Here is a 19,877-nt window from a genome sequence, read left to right as displayed (position 1 = left end):
GTCACCACGCTGCTGAATAACCCTTTAAAAAGGTATGCACACTAGGGATGGGCAGTATGGACGAAAAAATGTATCACCATAATTTCTGGCATTTATCCCGATAACGATAAAAATGACGATAAAAAAAATACCAATTCAACTCCACCTTTGTAACTATAAATCTATCTCACACTCAGATCCGCCATGTTTGTTACACAAAAACGTCAACAACGGGAATTTATCTATCTTTCTTTCTTTCTTTCTTTCTTTCTTTCTTTCTTTCTTTCTTTCTTTCTTTCTTTCTTTCTTTCTTTCTTTCTTTCTTTCTTTCTTTCTTTCTTTCTTTCTTTCTTGCTCATTTCCTCCTTCCTTCCTTCCTTCCTTCCTTCCTTCCTTCCTTCCTTCCTCCATCTTCCTTCCTTCCTTCCTCCATCTTCCTTCCTTCCTTCCTCCATATTCCTCCCTTCATTCCTCCCTCCATCTTCCTTCCTTCCTCCATATTCCTCCCTTCATTCCTCCCTCCATCTTCCTTCCTTCCTTCCTTCCTTCCTTCCTTCCTTCCTTCCTTCCTTCCTTCCTTCCTTCCTTCCTTCCTTCCTTCCTTCCTTCCTTCCTTCCTTCCTTCCTTCCTTCCTTCCTTCCTTCCTTCCTTCCTTCCTTCACGTACGTTGTGCGTGGATTTAACACAGAACCATAAATCAGGTTTTACACAAAAACATCATCAACGGGAATTTATCCTTTTTACCGCGAGATGACAAATTCTTACCGTGGGGAATTTTTTTGACGGTTTATCGTGAACGGTAAAATATCGCCCATTCCTAATACACACACAACAAGATAGTTTTTTCTTTGGCTCCACCGCAGATATGTGTGGATATTTGGACCTCCGGTGTCTGCCCACTGCCTTTAATCAGCTTAGCTGATGGTACGTTAATATGGATTTAACTTCCCAAGAAGTCATACAACAGAGCAATTTAGGAGCTCACACAACAAGTAAGCTGTGGCGGCTTGCATTCTGCAAAATAGGCCCATTTATGTTCAATTTAATTTCCGTTTGAGAAATGCAGCATTATCTTAAAGGGCCCAAATAAAAAGGTGTAGCTGGCATGTGCAAATATAGAGTGATTTTTACTGTTACTTGTGGTGTAGCATCTTAAATTCATAAGTGAAGTTTGAATTTGTTGTGATAAGTCAGGTTTTTGTTGACTGAGGTTAAATTGAGACACAATACCGGCTGTTAACTGGAACGGCAGGCAATGAGAACTAATATAAGAGCTGATATCTCCAACCCCTAAAAGTGACTGCTAACTGCCTTTGTGATTCAGTTTAACTGAGCTTTTCCTTAGAGACCCGAAAAGCAAATTTTTCTCTTAATTTCCCGCTGGGCGAGACCCTGTTTGGCTTCCACCCACACGCACGTTGCCCCCCCGTAACCTGGACAAACTCACAGCTCCTTAACAGGCCAGAAATGACCCGTGTACATCATATTCACATATGTTACAGCATCATCCCCGTCCTTCGTTCAAGGACTATTCTTTGTTTTTGTCAAAGTGCTGTTGCGATACAGTGTCCTTTGTTTTTTTTCTTTGAACAGAAAAACAGATAAGCTAAAATTAGCTGCAGAGAATGGTGAAGTAGAATAAACAAGGCGATCCATTTGTGAGGATGGGTTATTGGCTGGCTTGCCTCTTCTCATGGCGGCCCATTAAAAGTGGTAATGTCTGCCTGCAGCAGCGCCTTGGGAAGAAGAAGGAGGCCATGGAAGGCATATTTCACATGCATCAGACACTGGAATTAAATAGACCAATGTTCCCTAAAAAGACTGAAGTACATCTCTTTCTGATGTGCGTCTGGGCAAAAATTCATTGATCTTAGAATGTCCCTTGGCAATTATAAAATATTAAATCCAAGTCGCACTTTTCGGCTCAGCTTAATTTTTTTCTCGCTTTCCACTGCTTTCCATTTGACCAATTTAGAAAAAAAAAAAAAAAGAGAGAAAGAAAAAAGTTAGAAACGGATGGCCGTGGAAAAAAAACACACACACATATTAAAGACTGTGCCCACTTTTAGATGTCTTTTGTTATGCTTCTGCGTTGTTATTGCCATGCATCGCCGATCATTTAGTGAAACGAGGTCCTAGCGAGGCTGAGAGCGGCTGAAACACGTCTTATTACGCCACCGGAGCAAGACTGAAGCACACAAGGGAGTGACACTGCTGTGACATCTCTATTTCTGAGCCGATGCCTGTTTTATGCTCTCTGGGGACGGCAAATATTTATCAGCTGCTTTGGATTACGTCTGTGGCCCCGGCTCTCGCCTCCCTGGCCCCTCTTTACGTCCCTCAGAGATTACACAGAGGTTCCGCAGTTAATTGTCCAAATCATTAAATTTAGCATATATCTCAATAAATATAATCAGCCAGCTGTTTGACAAGGCACACAGTTCATTAAGTCCCCTCGCTTGTTTGTTGTTTCCCTAATTAAGATTTATAATCGATCATTGGGTGTGTAATGTACAGTGTAGTTTGACTTGCACGGGGACTCTCTCCGCTCAAACCAAAAGGAATGGCATCCGCCTGCAAAAGCTTTACCATTTAGCACACTGACTGCAATGGGAATTAGACATCCTGTGCTAATTAGGGAGGCCAATTAACTGTGAAATTCAGGCATTTTTTGACAAATAATCTCAGCAGAATTCAGACATCAACCATACGCATGGATATTATCAGTCCTGAATGACGAGAGGATTAAATCCGTGAATGCAGTAATGATGTCTGTCTCTTATGATGGAGATGTCGAATCCTCCCGTTTTTACTCCTTTGTTTGCTTCAACCAGCATGCAGTCTGACCTATTGTCTCTTCCAGGATAGGTTATATAAAGCATCACCAGAGAAGCTTGATGTTTCTGTGGCTCTCATTCCCATTTGATTCACGATCACATGTATTTTTTATTCTGCATAAATTATGTATTTGTTGGACTAATGAACACGCCGCACTGATAGAACTTTGAGAGAGTTGTGAATTGCTCGATTTGGCTTCTGTCCCCCCACGTCAGTGTTCAGATTTGCACGTCACTGATGAGTAAATCTGGTTAGACCTGTTTGGCTATGTGGGAGAACTTTTATGTGCACTTATAACAACGTCCGGGGAGCCACCGCGGCTTGCCTTTTGTCACCACACACGGCTGCTCCGTTGTGTGCCGGTGGATGTATTTATGTCAAGGTGTGTGTTGTTACACGTGTCGTCTGACTCAAGGACCACCATAAAACAAGCTCCAGCTGTCTTTATTACCAGTTCGACCTATCCCAACTGCTTTATTTCTGCAGCACATAGAAACACATTTACCCGCTCTTGCATTGCCATTTTTCCTTTTTTTTTTTTTTTTTTATTCCTTCTGCTAGGCTCTAATAGAAAGGCACCATTACACCGTGGAAGGTAATGGCTCTGGGTGTGTGTTGAAGCTGTTTGGATACCAGGCAGTGCCGGAGGTGTGCTTGCGGGGCGCCAATGGGCAAAACCCTGCAGCCGCTCCCGCCTCAGGTGCAGGAAGAATTGAGTACTTCCTTTTACAGAACATGTAATTATTATGGCAGGCAAGGATGTGGGTTTAAACCAAGTCAATATGTAGATAAACACTATACAAACATGCACACACACGCACAGAGACAGGGAGGCTTGGAGAAGGATGCCGTGAACTGTGTAATTTTGGAGCAGGTTGCCAAAACGCTGCGCAGGTACGAAGGAAGCCTGGTGGGCCCGTGGAAGAGGAGTCTGATGGGAGGAACGAGGCCTCCAGGAAGGTGCCAGCAAGCCCGTGAAGAGGATCGCCTCAGCCAAGTCCAAATCCTGCGAAGCTGGCAGCCATTTAAAGCCCCACAAACAAGTTCGATTCATAATTGATTGTATATTATATGATATTGCGGTTACTGAACCGCCAACGTATCGTGTACTCCGGGCTGTGAGCAGAGCTGTTTGAGGTAATGGTATGTGTAGGGTTTTGTATTAAACTTGCATTAATATCATAAATTCACCGATTTAAAAGGAAAAAAAAAAAATCTGTCAGCCTCACCGGGGGTCACGAATGTTCACAACGACACGCTACTGAACTCATTTTTTTGGGTTGTTTTTTTGTAGTTCTGAGCCATCTACATGAAACTCTCCCCTTTTTCCCCCCAAAGAGCGTGGATTTTAATCAGAGCTGCTCTTCAGACAGCCGCTCTTCTCTTCTGCCGCTCGCACTTAGCAGGCGCTGTGTTAGGTGCGTGGGGACCAGTGTCGGCGGCGCTGGCACCGAGCCTGTGATGGCTAAATGATGTCAAAAATGGCCCCATTAACGTCAATTTGAGATCAAGGGGCCAATACATGGTGGGTGCCTGCGCCGTAAATGTGCTTTTTAATCTCCTCCGTCTGCAATGTCTGCTGTGGCTCCTCGGTGCGTTCCCTTCCTCGCAAGTGAAATGTGTCACTGCTCATAGGAGGATTTATGTGAAGACTGACAGCTCAGAATAGAGCGCGTCTGCAGAGCACTGGGATCCATCTTGCTGCCTTTTGGAGCCTCGTCTCTTTCTGAAGTCATTGTCTGTTAGTGTGCACGGGGCTCAGTGCCATGCTACTTTGCCAGCCTCCTCTTTTTCCCCCTAATTAGGCCATTTGCAGGATGCGTTCTCCTTATTGTGGTCATTTATGTTCGATACCGCTTCGAACTGATAGGCTTTTGTTAACTGGTTGTTCCTATTTGGAGCGTTTTCGCAACGACATCAAAGGGTGGACCACAAGCCTCATTTGGCAACTTCTCCCAGCTATCCATCGGCTGCAAAAACACCCCAGTGCCTTGATTATTAACTCAGTCACCACCCTCTCATTCAACTTGAATTAAAAATTAAAATCCAGCAGAAATGACAGTGCCACACCATTGAAAGTAAAGTGTGTAAAACCAACAAGGGCTCATTAGCGAGCAGTTCTGAAGACAAGCATTCTGACGAGAGACTCATTACACTTCTCCTATTTTAACTCTAATTGGGTTCATTTTATATATGAAATGCCTTGAATATTTAATGTTGAAAAAGTTCTGCTTCTGATACTTTATGTAGTCAAAGATACTTGGCCTTTGTTAATCGTCCAGGTTATTGGGGCACGTCGTTCCTCGCTACAGAAACACGGCCTAGGAGTGACTGTGAGCCCATCGCTCGGTGGATTATTGATCAGAAGATGCAGCCGATGTGGCTTTTCAATCACTCAAAAAGGTAACGATAGGCAGTGGTGGACAGTAACGGAGTAAATTTACTTGAGTACTGTACTTAAGTACATATCCAGAGGATTTGTACTTTACTTGAGTATTAGATTTCTTTGGTACTTATTACTCTTACTTGAATACATTTCCAAGACAAATATTTTTACTTTTACTCGAGTAAATTTCTAGGAAGGCTGAAAAGTACTCGTTACTTTCAGGTCTGCTCTTTTTTCTTCTTCTCTAAAATCCTATTGGACACAAGCTGTTTTTGTCAAAGGAGGAGACCTATCACAGTGCACGCTCTCCACTGGGATGTACGTAAAGCGGAAATACGTCAAGCCTCCTCAAAACGATACCGCCAAAGTAGCCTGCAACAATTAATTTAGAAAAAATATAGTAATTTACTGATGTGGAAAATAAGAAATTTACTCTTACTCTTACTTTTACTTAAAGTAAATTTAAAAGCATTTACTTTTGGATACTTAAGTACCTTTAAAAGCAAGTACTTTTCTACTCTTACTCGAGTAATATTTTGACTGAGCTACTTTTACTTGTAACGGAGTAAATTTTGACCAGTAGTATTTGTACTCTTACTCAAGTACTGGGGTCGAGTACTCTGTCCACCTCTGACGATAGGACATAAGTAAGAACAAAACATAATTTCCCCCCACAATCGGGGATGGCGTTTTCCGGATATAAACTACAAAGACCCACCTAACGAAGCCTTTGTAGTGTCGCACAAGTTGTTCAGCTGGCCAGGCTCAGAGCATTTTAATTAAACTGATTAAAAACATTGTTTTGGTTTCTCTTCTTATGGCTGCCTTCACACAATCTTTTGTTTCTCTCAGGTTGAAAAGAAAGAAAGAAAGAAATAAAGAAAGAGAGAGCAAGCGGGAGGAGGGATGGAGGAAAACAAAAGTGAGATTGTGTTTCCAGGCAGGAAAGTTTTGCAGCTCTTTGTTTGGCAGCGAGGTTCCGGGTGCAGCGCGCTGTTTAGCTCGGTGACCCTGTGACTGTCTTCTGAGGAATTGTGTGAGCAGCCCTGCAGAACTGCGCTCCGGGGCCGGCTTTCATCTCGGCAGTAACCTGTGGACTTTGAAACTCAGGGCGATGGAATTGCAGCTTTGTCAGTACACTACTAATTAGAAAATTCCTAACCTCCAGCAAGATGTTTTAATTATGTGTTGTGTCAACGAGTTTGCAGATTTAATCCACCGTTGATACACACTCAAGTGTGCAAACTATGTCGCACATTGTAGTAGATCAAGTGGAAAGGAGTGGGGACTTTGTCTTTTTCTTTTCTTTTTTTTTTTGGTTCGTCCCTGCATCTTTCCGTTTCCCCCCGTGTAACCTTTCGCCTTTCCTGCACTCTTGTTTGTTAAGACCCATCACATGCTTAAGTAGCCAAATTAGACGAGGAGTTAATGTGTTAGCTCATGAAAAAGCTGGTCGGATTCGCCGTGGCTGTGTAGCCGGCTGAACAATGTGACAGTATTCTGCTGGGTGTGAGCTCTCCGTTGCAGTGAGTCAGTGTGAGGGAAGGCAGGAAGGGGTTAAATAGAAATTGAGCGGGGATGCTGGGGGCAGCAGTGCTGCAGAACATAGCAGTGTTCGTGCGAAGGCAAGTCATTTCCCGAAACACTGCAGACACATGGCCTGCGGCGCTCTAAAACCTTTGGAGACCAAAATGGCTTGCAGGAGTTAGAAGTAATAAGGTGTTTTTTTGCCTTCTTTCTCCTTGACTGAAATTCTGCACGGTTGCTATGCATCGCCATGGAGCTGTGTAGCTGTTTTTATGGTTTATGTGGGTATTAAGATTCTCTACAACTGGCCATTTTTTAGATTTGTTGTTGCCTGGTTGTGAAGCAAATAGAAGTTATTTGTTTTGGAAGTAATTATCTCTTCTTTTTTTTTTGTACAGTGATCAGAGCGCTACACTTCACTCACGTCCCTTTGTGTTTCACCCATTATTGTTTTAGGGTTTTTTTTCCTTTTACTTCTCTTTACAAAATGACAAATGAACAAAAGCATGTTTAAGACAAGGAGGGGGGTCAGATTTCTGATAGTACACTGACAGGCTCTTGTTTAGCTTGTCCACAGAGCAGCAGCCTGTGATCGGAACAAAGGCCATCTGTGGTACCGAGGTCCGTTCTGACCCCTCCGATTATCAGTGGACTTAACCAAAAACCTCCTTTTCATCCCTTCTCCTGGTTTTGTTAATCTTGGCTGCCTTGTGTGCTTCAAAGACTGGGGCTCTGGCATATAATCTGGGTATGTACATCTGTGAATTATTATTCTAATTCTTTATACGTTTATTAGAGCTGAATAAACTCCACATCAAATACATCACTCGGGCAATGTCAGAAAGCCCCGGGCAAATCAGCCGACATCTGTTAACTCTTTCAAAATGGCCTCATCCAGCATGTCTGTGGGCGTAGAGGAGCAAAAAAAAAAAAAAGAAGAGGAAAAAAGGGAGAGGCGAGAGATAGATAGAGAGAGAGAAAGTCTCTGTTGCTGATTAATGGCGACCGTAGGAGAGGCGTTTCAGGCCGAGTGTGGAGATGAAGCAGGGCTGCACTCCCACGGCTGGGCTGCACACTGTAAACACTGAAAGGACGAGGCGGCGTTCCTCGACTGAAATTCAGCATGGAAAGGGGAACATGTGGGAAAGCTTTGCTTCCTGGCACATAGTCAGTCCTTCAGTCAGTAAATTAGTTAGTCAGTCAGGCTTTCATCCAGTCGTCCAGGCAGCCAGTTCCTCGGCTAAAATAGTCAGTCGTTCAAATGTGCGAGTTAGTCAGTCGGGTTCTCATAACGAAAAGGCCTGTCGGTGATCTAACGGCACTCAGCAAGTACGACCGGACCACCAAATCACGACTGGCTGCACGCCAGGATGGCCGGAAACAGACAGATAAATCCATCAATATCCGAGAGGTGGCTGTTGTGTTAATTTCCAGCCTGGATTTCAATATGAAAAAAACACCACCTGCTTCAGCTTTTGCTTCATTTCTTTGTTTGGCTTGTCAACAGTCTGTCTCTGATGTGCTATATATGTCCTCCTTGCCTGAAGCGTAGACATCAGAGTTTAAACGGATTTTTCAGCATCAAAGTACGAACAACAATAGCGTAATGTTGCATCACCAACAGCTTATCTTTTCCTCAAACTAACAGGAGGCTAGTTTCATCCCCGACGCCGAACGCTGAGCAATGTTTTTTCTCTCAGCGTTTGCAGCGTTCGTTCCGGGCCGTATGTCGGTTTGTTGGTGCGTCGTCACGGCGCTGGCAACAAACAAGCGCGCTCCCCCACCGCGCAGCCTTTTCCCGCCTGCAACCTCGTGCTGCGAGGAGCGAGAGTGCTGAGGCAGCAGGTTGGTCTGGGAAGGGCCGAGCGGCTCTGTGTTTGCCTGGCAAAGCGGGCCATTAACCCGCTGCCCTAAGGTGGGTGACCTGGGCCAAATCCAATATTGGCTCCGGCATCAAGGCGCAGGTGCCACTCAAGGTTCAAAGCCACAGATCAGCAAGAATACCCTCCACTGCTGCTGCTGCTGCCCGACCCCCTTCCTCTTTCTGAGACAATAAAGGAGTGGATGTAAGTCCAGACCTTAGACACTTACAAGCTGCCGCTGTACTATTGCAGACATGCATGTCAGGAACAGAGGAGGAGATGCAGCGAGCGTAGGTGAAACATCATTTTAGTCCTATCAAAGCTGGATGTGGGCGATCTGAGACGATGATAACCAGAGGTGGAGTACTCGACCCCAGTACTTGAGTAAGAGTACAAATACTACTGGTCAAAATTTACTCCGTTACAAGTAAAAGTAGATCAGTCAAAATATTACTCGAGTAAGAGTAGAAAAGTACTTGCTTTTAAAGGTACTTAAGTATCCAAAAGTAAATGCTTTTAAATTTACTTTAAGTAAAAGTAAGAGTAAGAGTAAATTTCTTATTTTCCACATCAGTAAATTACTATGTTTTTTCTAAATTAATTGTTGCGGCTCTGTCTTGACAAACGCAGGCTACTTTGGCGGTATCATTTTGAGGAGGCTTGACGTATTTCCGCTTTACGTACATCCCAGTGGAGAGTGTGCACTGTGATAGGTCTCCTCCTTTGACAAAAACAGCTTGTGTCCAATAGGATTTTTAGGGAAGAAGAAAAAAGAGCAGAGCTGAAAGTAACAGGTACTTTTCAGCCTTCCTAGAAATTTACTCGAGTAAAAGTAAAAATATTTGTCTTGGAAATGTATTCAAGTAAGAGTAATAAGTACCAAAGAAATCTAATACTCAAGTAAAGTACAAATCCTCTGGATATGTACTTAAGTACAGTACTCAAGTAAATTTACTCCGTTACTGTCCACCACTGATGATAACTTTGTTCGTTACATCAGTGGTTCCCAACCTTTTTTCCTTGGAGCCCCCCCCTACTTGTGTCTAAGACCAGCCGGGCCCCCCGACCCGTACGTACTAGCACCAAAATAGTCTTTAATTGAAAAAATGAACATTAATTATGTTTTTTTGATACATTTCTCTTTGGTTTACTCTGGAGAAAAACAAAGTCATATGTAAACAATGTCACCAATGTATAAAATATGCACAAAAGGACATAAAAGGACATAAAAATATTTCTGAAAAAAATCTCTTTTAATATGAGACCAACATTTTTTTACATTTTTCCTTTAACAACCTGTCGGAGTAGATTAAATGTTGAGTAATGATATAATAATAAGGAATTAAATCATTTCCTGTGTTGGTCAGCAGTGTATAAAAAACAAAAGGCATAACGAGGGCCGAAGAACATAACCTCCTATCTGAAAATTTCACTTTTTTGGGAAAACACAAAAAACTGTTGTTTTGTTGTAGAATGCTATTTTTTTTAAGGATACCTCTATACATATGGGTGGAAATAACGTACAGACAGGCTTAATAGGTGCAGCCCACCTTGTGATGTCATCTAAAGTGAAAAACACCAGTCAGACAATTTTGCAGATAGGAGGTTATGTTCTTCGGCCCTCGATAAAAGGAAATAAAAATATTTCTGAAAAATGTCTCTTTTAATATGAGACCAACATTTTTAACATTTTTCCTTTAACAACCTGTCGGAGTAGATTAAATGTTGAGTAATGATATAATAATAAGGAATGAAATCATTTCCTGTGTTGGTCACCAGTGTATAAAAAACACAAAAAATATTCAAGACATTCATAAATTATTCCTAACAATGTCTTATGAATGACTCATTCGCAAATATAATTTTTTACAACTGCATAATTTCAAAGCAGACAAAGTTTCGCGCCCCCCCAGAGATCTCTGGCGCCCCCCCAGAGGGGGCCCGGACCCCCAGGTTGGGAGACACTGCGTTACATGATGTTTAAAATTCAGTTTCTCCTTTCTTGTCCATGCACAGGTGTGGAGATACCAGCAGTGATCTGACTGGTGCACTGGCTTGCTGTCCTGCACGTCAGCAGCTTGGCCACGACAACCTTTTAAAAGGTTTTAATGCGGCCGAGCTTCGAGATTCCTCCTTTCTCATGCTTGGGTTTTATGGAGTTTTTATTCTTCGTGTCCCCCACTCCGAACAAGTCAAACGTCTGAAGAGATGTATTGAAGTATCCCTGTGCATTCTGTACGACGGATATGTCATGTGACATAATGCCTCCGAGCGGCCATCACAGATAAAATGACAGATGCTGTTTTTTGCCTCGTGGATCTTTCCTGGCTGCGCTGATTTTTGAGACTTTCATTTCTGCTCAGCCTCTCCTTCACTTTGGGACTCTGCTCTCCTTATTTTTATTCTCCTGGTATTTTATCTCTATTCACCTTGACTTAACAAACCCAACAGATTTTGCTTTATATTAAATCTCTAAAAGAATTGGTTTGAATTTGCAGGACCAGGAAAGCGTAGTTGTTAATGTGCCGTTTCCCTTTTTAACTCGACCAACTGTGTCGGTGTTTACCCCGCCTTTACCGGCCTCTCCCTCGCATGCACCGGTGAGAAGACCCGTCTCCATGGATACTGACAACAACACGCCATGTTTGGGTTGTTAGCGCTCTTCAGGACGTGTGAGGACAGAAGGAAGAGGCGAGGCTGGTTGGGGTGGATTCCTGGACGAGCGCTGACCTTTTCTGCCCGTGTTTTAGTGCTTAAGGCTGCACGTGCCCCCTGAAGGGAATGAGGCACAACCGAAGGGGATGATATTTGGCCGTACTTGCCGTCTCCCTCCCCCCCTCGCCATCGCGGCACCACCCCATCACAGGCTGCTTGCCCCGTGGCTACCACTGTCCATCTGTCCAGGTGGATGAATGGCTTTGATTGGTAAAATCTGTGGCCCTGTCGTCAGCCTCGCCTGTGACTGGCAGTAATTGGCATGGCAGTAGGCAGGCCCATCTTTCACTCGTGGTCAGCTAAGATTGACCTGATTAGGCCTGCGTAGCTCCCCAGAGTGAGGGCCTGGTCCCCCCCCCGGGGCCCTGGGGATCTGGCTGGACCCGCCTCGCCACCGATGACACATGCTGTTTAGGTAAACCGGCGGGAACAGTGGCCTGGCGAGCCTGGCGAGCCTCACTCGCCGTCCAGCATCCGGGGGGTTAAAGAGAGCACCGAAAAGGAAATCTGAGACGAGGCATCGTCATGCTGTGTACACAAACCCAAGTATATGAAAGGCGGTGCTGCAGGGACTTTGGTTTGGTTCTTGTAAATTCAAACCCATCGTATGTTTGCAATTAAGGCCTGTCTGTACAGTGTGTTTACAGAGTGGTGCAATCAATGTAATTGTGAGAGGGTGTTCCTGACTGAAACGTCTGTCTTATTTCTCTCTGCCTGGGTTCAAGTGGGCACTTGCTGGATTTGTCTCCCAGTGTTTCTCATTTCCAAATGTAAATGCATCTCTTGATTTGTATCGGGGCTCTGTATACACTCCCTTTTTTCTTTTTTTTTTTTCCTCCTTTTTTATCGTTCTCATTTTTCCTGGATCAAATACAAACAACAAAGGCTCTATTTCAGAGTGGGATGTCAGCTCAGATCTATGTCAGCAGCTTTGTTTGTTTAGAGGGAAAATCTGTTCATATTCCAGGCAACGTAAAGAGTCGTAAAACGCACTGAGATGAAGATGCTGGTTTCAGAGGCAGCACATCGCCGGTGTTTCTCTCAGCTTCACGTTTCAGTTCTGTTTTCTTTTTTTTTTAAAGTTTTGTGTGCACCTGAAGATCTGGACGTTATTAGTGTGTCTTTTTTCATCTAATTTATGTTCTGCATTTCTTAATTGGAGGTGCTTAAAGACCACAACATTCCTTACTACTGATACTGCCAATGTGTTTGCCATTCAGCGGGAATGACCTCATTTAGACAATTGGAAACATGGTATTGCTCGTTTCCAACTTGCTCATTTTTCACCGCCGAAAACTATTCCTTTGACTGTAATACAGAGACAAATATCCTCCTCTTCTTAAAAGGAGGAGAAAAAAAAGAGAGAGGAGGAATTCCCAGAAAGCGCAACCGTGAAACACACGTATGCAAAGGAAAGAATAGTGTTATTGAAACCCAGAGAGCAGACGAATCAGAGGGCCACAGTGGATTTCTTTTTTAGCTCACATAAGACGTACAAGGAGGAAAAATACACGGAAACGCATCTCTGAAAACAAAGTGAAGTCAGAGCACTCAGGTTTTCCCAGAAGGGGTCCTTTGTGTGTCTTTTGTGTCAGCGGGAGCTTGGGTTCTAGTCAGACACTGCAAGGTCACCAGCGGTATTGATAACCGCCGCTCATTCAATCAACCACATTTTCCAGCTGGAGGCTCGGAGCAGAAATATTTCCTTCTGTCCCCTCATCAGCCGCAGTTCCTACCGACATGTTTGAAAGGAGTTTTGGGATTGGACAGAAACAAGACTATGCATCTGCATCCGGGCTGATTATCCTATAAGCCTGACATGAAAGTCCTCACCTTGACAGTGGCATTCAGAACGCATTAAGGCAGGCTTACTTGTAATATTACCTTTTTACGAGAGTGAAGTTGAGTGGAAAGTTAGCTCCCTTGGTCATGAAAATATTGATGCTCTTGTGTAAGACCATCCCCTAGCCATATCTACTACAACTGTCATTTAGCAGATGCTTTTATCCAAAGCAACTTCCATCTGAGAGAACAAACGCATCCTTTCGCCAAGGTGGTTCATCTTGGTTGCCATTCTGGGCCTTGAACCTGGTTCCTCCAGACCAGGGGTCGGCAACCCGCGGCTCTAGAGCCGCATGCGGCTCTTTAGCGCCGCCCTGGTGGCTCCTGGAGCTTTTTCAAAAATGTTTGACTTTTTTTTCTTTTTTTCTTTTTTTTCCTTTTTTCTCTTTTTTCTTTTTTGTTCTTTTTTTTCCTTTTTCCTTTCCTCTTTAATCTCGACATTTTGACTTTTTTCTCGACATTTTGACTTTTTTCTCAACATTTCGACTTTTTTCTCAAGATTGTACTTCAACATTAATCTTGACATTTCGTCAAGAGTGCAAAATGAAGAAAAAATCTCCCCCCAGTTCTAACTAATATAGATACATGCAGCATGTGTTGCCTTCATTCTAAGGCTGATACAAGACTTCATTTTTTGCGGCTCCAGACATATTTGTTTTCTATGTTTTTGGTCCAATATGGCTCTTTCAACATTTTGGGTTGCCGACCGCTGCTCCAGACCCAAGCCCACCTCTTTAGCCACTAGACTACCACTCAACCATATCTATAGAGCTGTAGTCCTCATTCCTGGTCCTCGAGAGCCACTGTCCTGCATGATTTAGATGCTTCCCTGCATCAACACACCTGATTCTACTTAATAGTCACCACCAACTTGTCATTAAGGTCTGCACAGCTCTGTTGGTGACACTGCCACTTGTATTAGGGTGTGTTGAAGCAGAGAAACATCTAAAACCTGCAGGACAGTGGTTCTGGAGGACCAGGAATGAAAACCACTGCAGAAGAGGACCACAGGGGGCGAGTGTCAGGGATGTGGGGGATAGGACCCAGATGCAGGAGGCAGGAGTTCAACAAACAGTGATTTATTAACTTAAACAAAACCAAACGCGCTGCTGAGTAGGATTCAAAAACCAGAACATGACCAAATCCAAAAATAACCTGACCAGCAGGGAGCATCGGGGAAGACAAGACAAGACAAGATACACACAGAAGGCTTGACGGGACACGGGTGCAGACAATCAGGGCAGATGGGAACAAGGGAAGTCAAGACAAAACTCACAAAGACACAGGGTTTCAAAATAAAACTTAAACACCAAAACTGTGACCAACTCAAAATGTGACTCTGGAATAACCTGCCATTTCATGTTCTTCGATCTTTAGGTTTTAAATCAGATTTAAAAACACACTTTTTTTCCCTGGCTTTTGATTAGTTTTAGTGGATTTTGGCAAAATCTTATTTAAAACATATTCTTGTTTTTAATTATTTTACTCTTATTTTTTATTTCATTGTATTCTTGTATTTTGTACTCATCTCATTTTATTTATTTCATCTTTGCAATATATGCTCCTTATTCAGCTGTCTTTTAACTGTACAGCTCTTTGGTCAACCTCAGTTGTTTTAAACTGTGCTATAAATAAAGATTGAGTTGAGTACCTGGAGAACAAAAGCTGTTCAGACACAGCGAGAACATTCAAACTCCTCGCGGAAAGCTGCTGGGAGGCAATAACGGCACACCGCTCACTTACAGGATCACCCATGATGCACCGCTTCACCTGATACTCCCCGTACACCAGTGATCATTCGGCCCAATCCGGCCCGCGACTGGATTCTTCTCTGACGGGCCTCTGACAGCTCAGGATATGAATCCTTGAAATTTGTATGTTTAGTGTTCTGGTGACGGCGCAGATTATATTATTTTGCAACAGCAACAGTTTCGTTGCAAATGAAATGAGGCGTACAGGTGACGCATTTGGGAAGGTTGCCATGACAAATGCGTACTTTTCTGTCCAGTCATCGTTAAAGGATCTGTTTTCCACATCAACTTTTCGTTTCATGGCCTTTGAGTGTCATTTTACGTGTTAAGAGGCCTTTTCCTATCACTTCGTGATGTTTGTTTTTCAAGTGCTCTATAAATAAAGTTAAGACTTAATTGAGTTGAGGCAAAATATCTCTATCCCTCCTGGTGGATGACTGTGGTTTAGAGTAGGTGATAGGAGACTGACTCATAAAGGCTAAAAATGCCTTCAGTTTTGTAATGAAATGGAAAAAAATATATAAAAAATAAACATCAAATAATAATGTTATGCCAAAATTCTATTTTTATTTAATTTTTATTTGAGGGTCCGGCCCCCAAGGTGACTGTCCGGTAAAATTCTGGCCCTCTGACATATAGTTGTTGACCCCTGCCGTACACTGGTGCTCCCCTCCCTCTGGAGGAGGGGGAATCTGGACCCAACACACCACATGACCCATTGTCCTAAAGTCCAATGCAAGGCACATTTATTTGTATAGCACAATTCAACACAAGGTAATTCAAAGTGCTTTACATTGACATTAAAAGCGGCAAGACATAATTAGACAGTAAATAACAAATAAGATTGAAAAAATTAAGAATAAGATGATAAGAAAAGAAGTTAAATAATAAAAAGCACAAGCTGTTAAAAATAAGGGCAGTAGAGTACAGCAGGTAAGTTTAATTTAGGAGTACGCTTCAGTAAACAGTAATGTTTTTAACCCTGATTTAAAGGAGCTGACAGTTGGAGCAGACCTCAGGTCTACAGGAAGTTTGTTCCACCGGTGAGGAGCAGAATAACTGAACGCTGCCTCACCTTGCTTGGTTCTTGTTCTTGGGAACCACAACAAACCAGATCCAGATGAACCTCAGGGGTCTGGGAGCTTCATAGGAACTAACAGATCCAGCATGTATTTTGGTCCAAGACCATTCAGGTCTTTGTAGACCAGCAGTAAGATTTTAAACTCTATCCTTGGACTCACTGGAAGACAGTGTAGTGATTTCATGACCGGTGTAATATGGTCCAGTTTCCTGGTGTTTGTAAGGACTCTGGTAGCAGCGTTCTGAATCAGCTGCAGCTGCCTGATTGATTTCTTGTTAAGGCCTGTAAAGATGCCATTGCAATAATCCAACCTACTGAAAAACCTAGAAAACCTTTCTCGTTGGGTTAGTCTCACTTACAAGTGGATTTCTTGAAGCAGCTGTTGGATCCACTTTTCCCCGACCGCAGGATGTCTCCATGGACCTGGCTGTTTGAGGAAGGAGAAGCTCTTCCCTGCATCAGTGAGGGTCAGATAACTTGTTGAAACACATTCATCACTGCGGCGCCTCTCCAGAGGGAAACTCTCACCCACGCTGAAAGCTGCTCGTGATTTTATTTGGTTTTATGTGGTTTCTCGCGGCCAGACCTACGGTGTACGGAGCGCTTGAACATTGTGGAACGTGTAAATAAAGTAAGTGAGTACCAGCCTCTCCGTCTCACCCTTGGGCCTTCTCCCTCTCTTGCAGGTGTCCGGCAGCGCGGCCGGCTCCCCGGCCGGCTCCTCCGCCGCGTCCTCCTCGTCTCGCCAGTACGCTCGGCAGCGCATCACTCGCGTCAACCTCAGGGACTTAATATTCTACATGGAGCAAGAGAGAGAGACGGCCCACTCCCTCCTGCTGTATCGTGCCCTGCTCAAGTAGCCTCTGCTCCGCTCAGCACCCACCTCAACCTCCACCTCCTCTCCCCCCCAGCCACGTGCCTTCAGATCAGGTCTAACGTTTCAGCTCTGTGTCTCCATAAGTACTGTAGTGATGTTTGACTGTAGCTTTTGACGGCAAGAACGCAAGACGGACGTAGAGAAAATACACAAAAATCACGGCCATCTGTTCAGTTTCACAATTTGTAGATTTTAAGGCATTATCACGTTTTTATTTGTGTGTTTGTGTGTGAGTGTTGGATTTGTGAGAGTGATTGATGTTTGCGGCAGGACTTCATCCTGGGCGTGTCCTGGGTGCATTCTGGGTCGTTTGGAAGCTAATTAAGGATTATATTTCCCTCAGAAAGGTGCGATCACACCTCGACGCGGCCTCCGATATTCCTCATCGAGATATTTGTTGAACCCAGTTCGATGAATGTAGTCTAGCTGATCTTAATTAAAAGAGACTTTCTATGCTGATGCTTCATTTCTAACCAGTCAGATTCCAGATAACAGCATCCGATTACATTTCCTTACTGTGTGTGTAAATAGTTCTTTTTGAATTATTTCACAGCATGTACGTATATTTTTATCACATGTAAGCTTTGTAAGAAAAAGAGTGATTCATGCGTCGATATTATGGACCCTGATGTTTTTTTAAAACAGACTCCCTCAGAGGTCATTTAAGCAAACGGTGGTCGGCATGTGACGCCCTCTTCTGCAGGGTCATGCTTGTTGGGTGAGTCAGTATTGTTTTTATCCACACATAATGTGAACCTTGGTTGTTTTTTTTTAACTAGCTGTTTTTTAATTTGTGTCCACCCACGTGCCAGTTTAAGGAGTCGCGTCTTGGTTATATTGTAAGTGGGGAAAAAGTGAAATCCGGCATTCCTTTATGTTCGTGTCCTGCGTGTTCGTCGCTGATGTTCGAGACCAGAGTTCAGCTTGTTCGCACCTCCGCACTCACCTGCCCACATTTTCACGATGACTGAATGAACAGGCCGTCTCTGAAACGTCTTGGTTTACAGCACTTGTATTTGTTTGTAGTTTTGACCCCGTATTTAATAAAAAAAATAATAATTAAAAAAACCCCAACAAAAGTTAACTGTAAAGTATTGTTAAATAGTGGAAGAATGCAGATCCATGAGTCCAGCCTAAAGCCGCTTTTTCTTTTGCCCCGTTTTGCTACGACTCTTTTTCCAGTACTGACTGAAGAGAAATGAGAAAACAAGACTATTGTTTTTACGCATTATGTTGGGTTTTTGCCTTATTTGTATTATTCACATATCCTTATTGAATATTGTGATGTTGTCCACTATGTTTTATTTCATTTCATTTGTTTTATTTAACTACAGATTTTGGCCTCTATGCAGCTTTTCTTGTCAAATCAAAATTTATTTAAAATAAATGACTTTTTTTTTTGTTTAAATTGTTGCACATTGTAAATGTCAACAGCACTTTTTCTTGTGTCTATTTTACCTGACGGCTGAGAGCTGTCTTTGTATTATAGCAAAGAAATGAATCTTTAAAGTATTATTGCCAATTTCTGTCAAAAAGCACTAATTTTTCACAATTAATATATTTCTTTTTTATTATTATTGTGATTATCTTTTATGCTTAACACATTTTCATAACCTTTATCTCCAAAATACTCATGTTTTAGAAACAAGCACAACGATACGTATATTGTTGTTATTTCAAACAATTTTATTAATGATTTCTATGGTTTCGGGGGCTTCACAGGAGAACATTTCTACTGCTACTACAGCTTTTTAGCCGATATCATAGGATGATATTCCTGATGTAAACAGATGAGGTAATTACATTTCAATGTGAGGATAATTTGTAAATATTGTTTACGAAACTATGTGTTTATTAGAACCAGGTTATTTTTGGTAAACTCTTGTACATATCTTGGAAATTTCCTGTTTGTGTGAAAAAACAAAAACAAAACAAAAAACAAAACTTACGTATTTGTACCTATTTTGTAAATGAATAAATAAGCTGTTTACTAAACTGAGCCCATGCTGATTTTGTCCAGTTCTTATTTGCAGTGAGAGCGTCTGCAAGGGAGGAGTAGAGTTCAAGCAAGACTTGAAGAAAATATACATCCTATGAGATTACTTTCACCCTCAAGAAAGCCGAGAAACTGTGTAAAATGTAAACTGCAACAAAATACCATCATTTGTGGCTGCATTTATACGATATAATGACCTGAAAATAGTGAAAAGCCTATAATAGGTAATGTGGAAGTTATTTTTTGCAAAATATCTGCTAATTTGGACCTGGAGAGAGGTAAGTCACATCATCTGTTCTTTGAAGTCCCACTCCCGGAGTTGTTAATCCTTTTTAAGAGTCATCTGTGTTTCATAACACTGGGTATTTCAAGGTTTCTCAAAAAAAAAAGGAAGGAAAAAAGCCTTAAAATGGTTTCTTGTCTGCTTCCACGCCATGAATGAATGAATGAATGAATGAATGAATGAATGAGTGTGGATCTAAGTGGTTGTAAGACTAAAGGACGTCTCTCCAGTTTGCTTCAGATCATCATCAACGAGCTCTGGCTCAGAGAAGGTTTCAGCTTCTCCGCATTATCATGCGAGTTGTTTTTCCTTTTCAGTTTTATTATTTTTTAACCGAAGTCTACAAATTCACCCTGTTTCATTTCTATTTCTAACATGCTAAGAACAAACTGAACAGAGCTTTGCAGTTCAACTATGAAAAGTCCCCCGAAGGTTTCTGCTGCTAATTAAGTAGAAACAGTTTTGAAAAGACCAAACCATTTAACTTAGTGCTAAATATTGGAATTTCTTCTTCTTCTCTTTTTTTTTTCATTTATTATTTCAGATTCCCAGCCAGTGCCTTTTGTCCTGGAGCTGCAGAACGCTGGGCTGGCTTCAGCCTACAAGACAACCCTCTGCTAAAATGTTGTAGACACATACCAATGAGCCGGCGAGATCCATGGCGTTTTAGGAGTTAGATCAGAGCAACGCGGTTCAACATGATCGGTCAGAGCAATGAGGCACACTTCAGTCGTACAGT

The 19,877-nt window shown here is 42.6% G+C and overlaps 1 protein-coding gene across 2 annotated transcripts in view; it reads left to right on the top strand.

Moving 5' to 3' along the window:
* Nucleotides 1-18,837, top strand: part of LOC133463827 (transcription initiation factor TFIID subunit 4-like) — a 124,841-nt gene extending 106,004 nt beyond the window's left edge. For both annotated transcript variants that reach the window (XM_061745576.1, XM_061745569.1), the window contains one exon: nt 16,669-18,837. In XM_061745576.1, the coding sequence (XP_061601560.1) occupies nt 16,669-16,842 (174 nt within the window). In that variant the 3' untranslated portion in view covers nt 16,843-18,837. The remainder of the gene's footprint in view (nt 1-16,668) is intronic.
* The last annotated feature ends 1,040 nt before the right edge of the window (nt 18,838-19,877 follow it).

This window comes from Cololabis saira, chromosome 2, assembly GCF_033807715.1.
Source record: "Cololabis saira isolate AMF1-May2022 chromosome 2, fColSai1.1, whole genome shotgun sequence".
Taxonomy (NCBI): Eukaryota; Metazoa; Chordata; class Actinopteri; order Beloniformes; family Belonidae; genus Cololabis; species Cololabis saira.
This window is presented reverse-complemented; position numbering and strand designations above follow the sequence as displayed.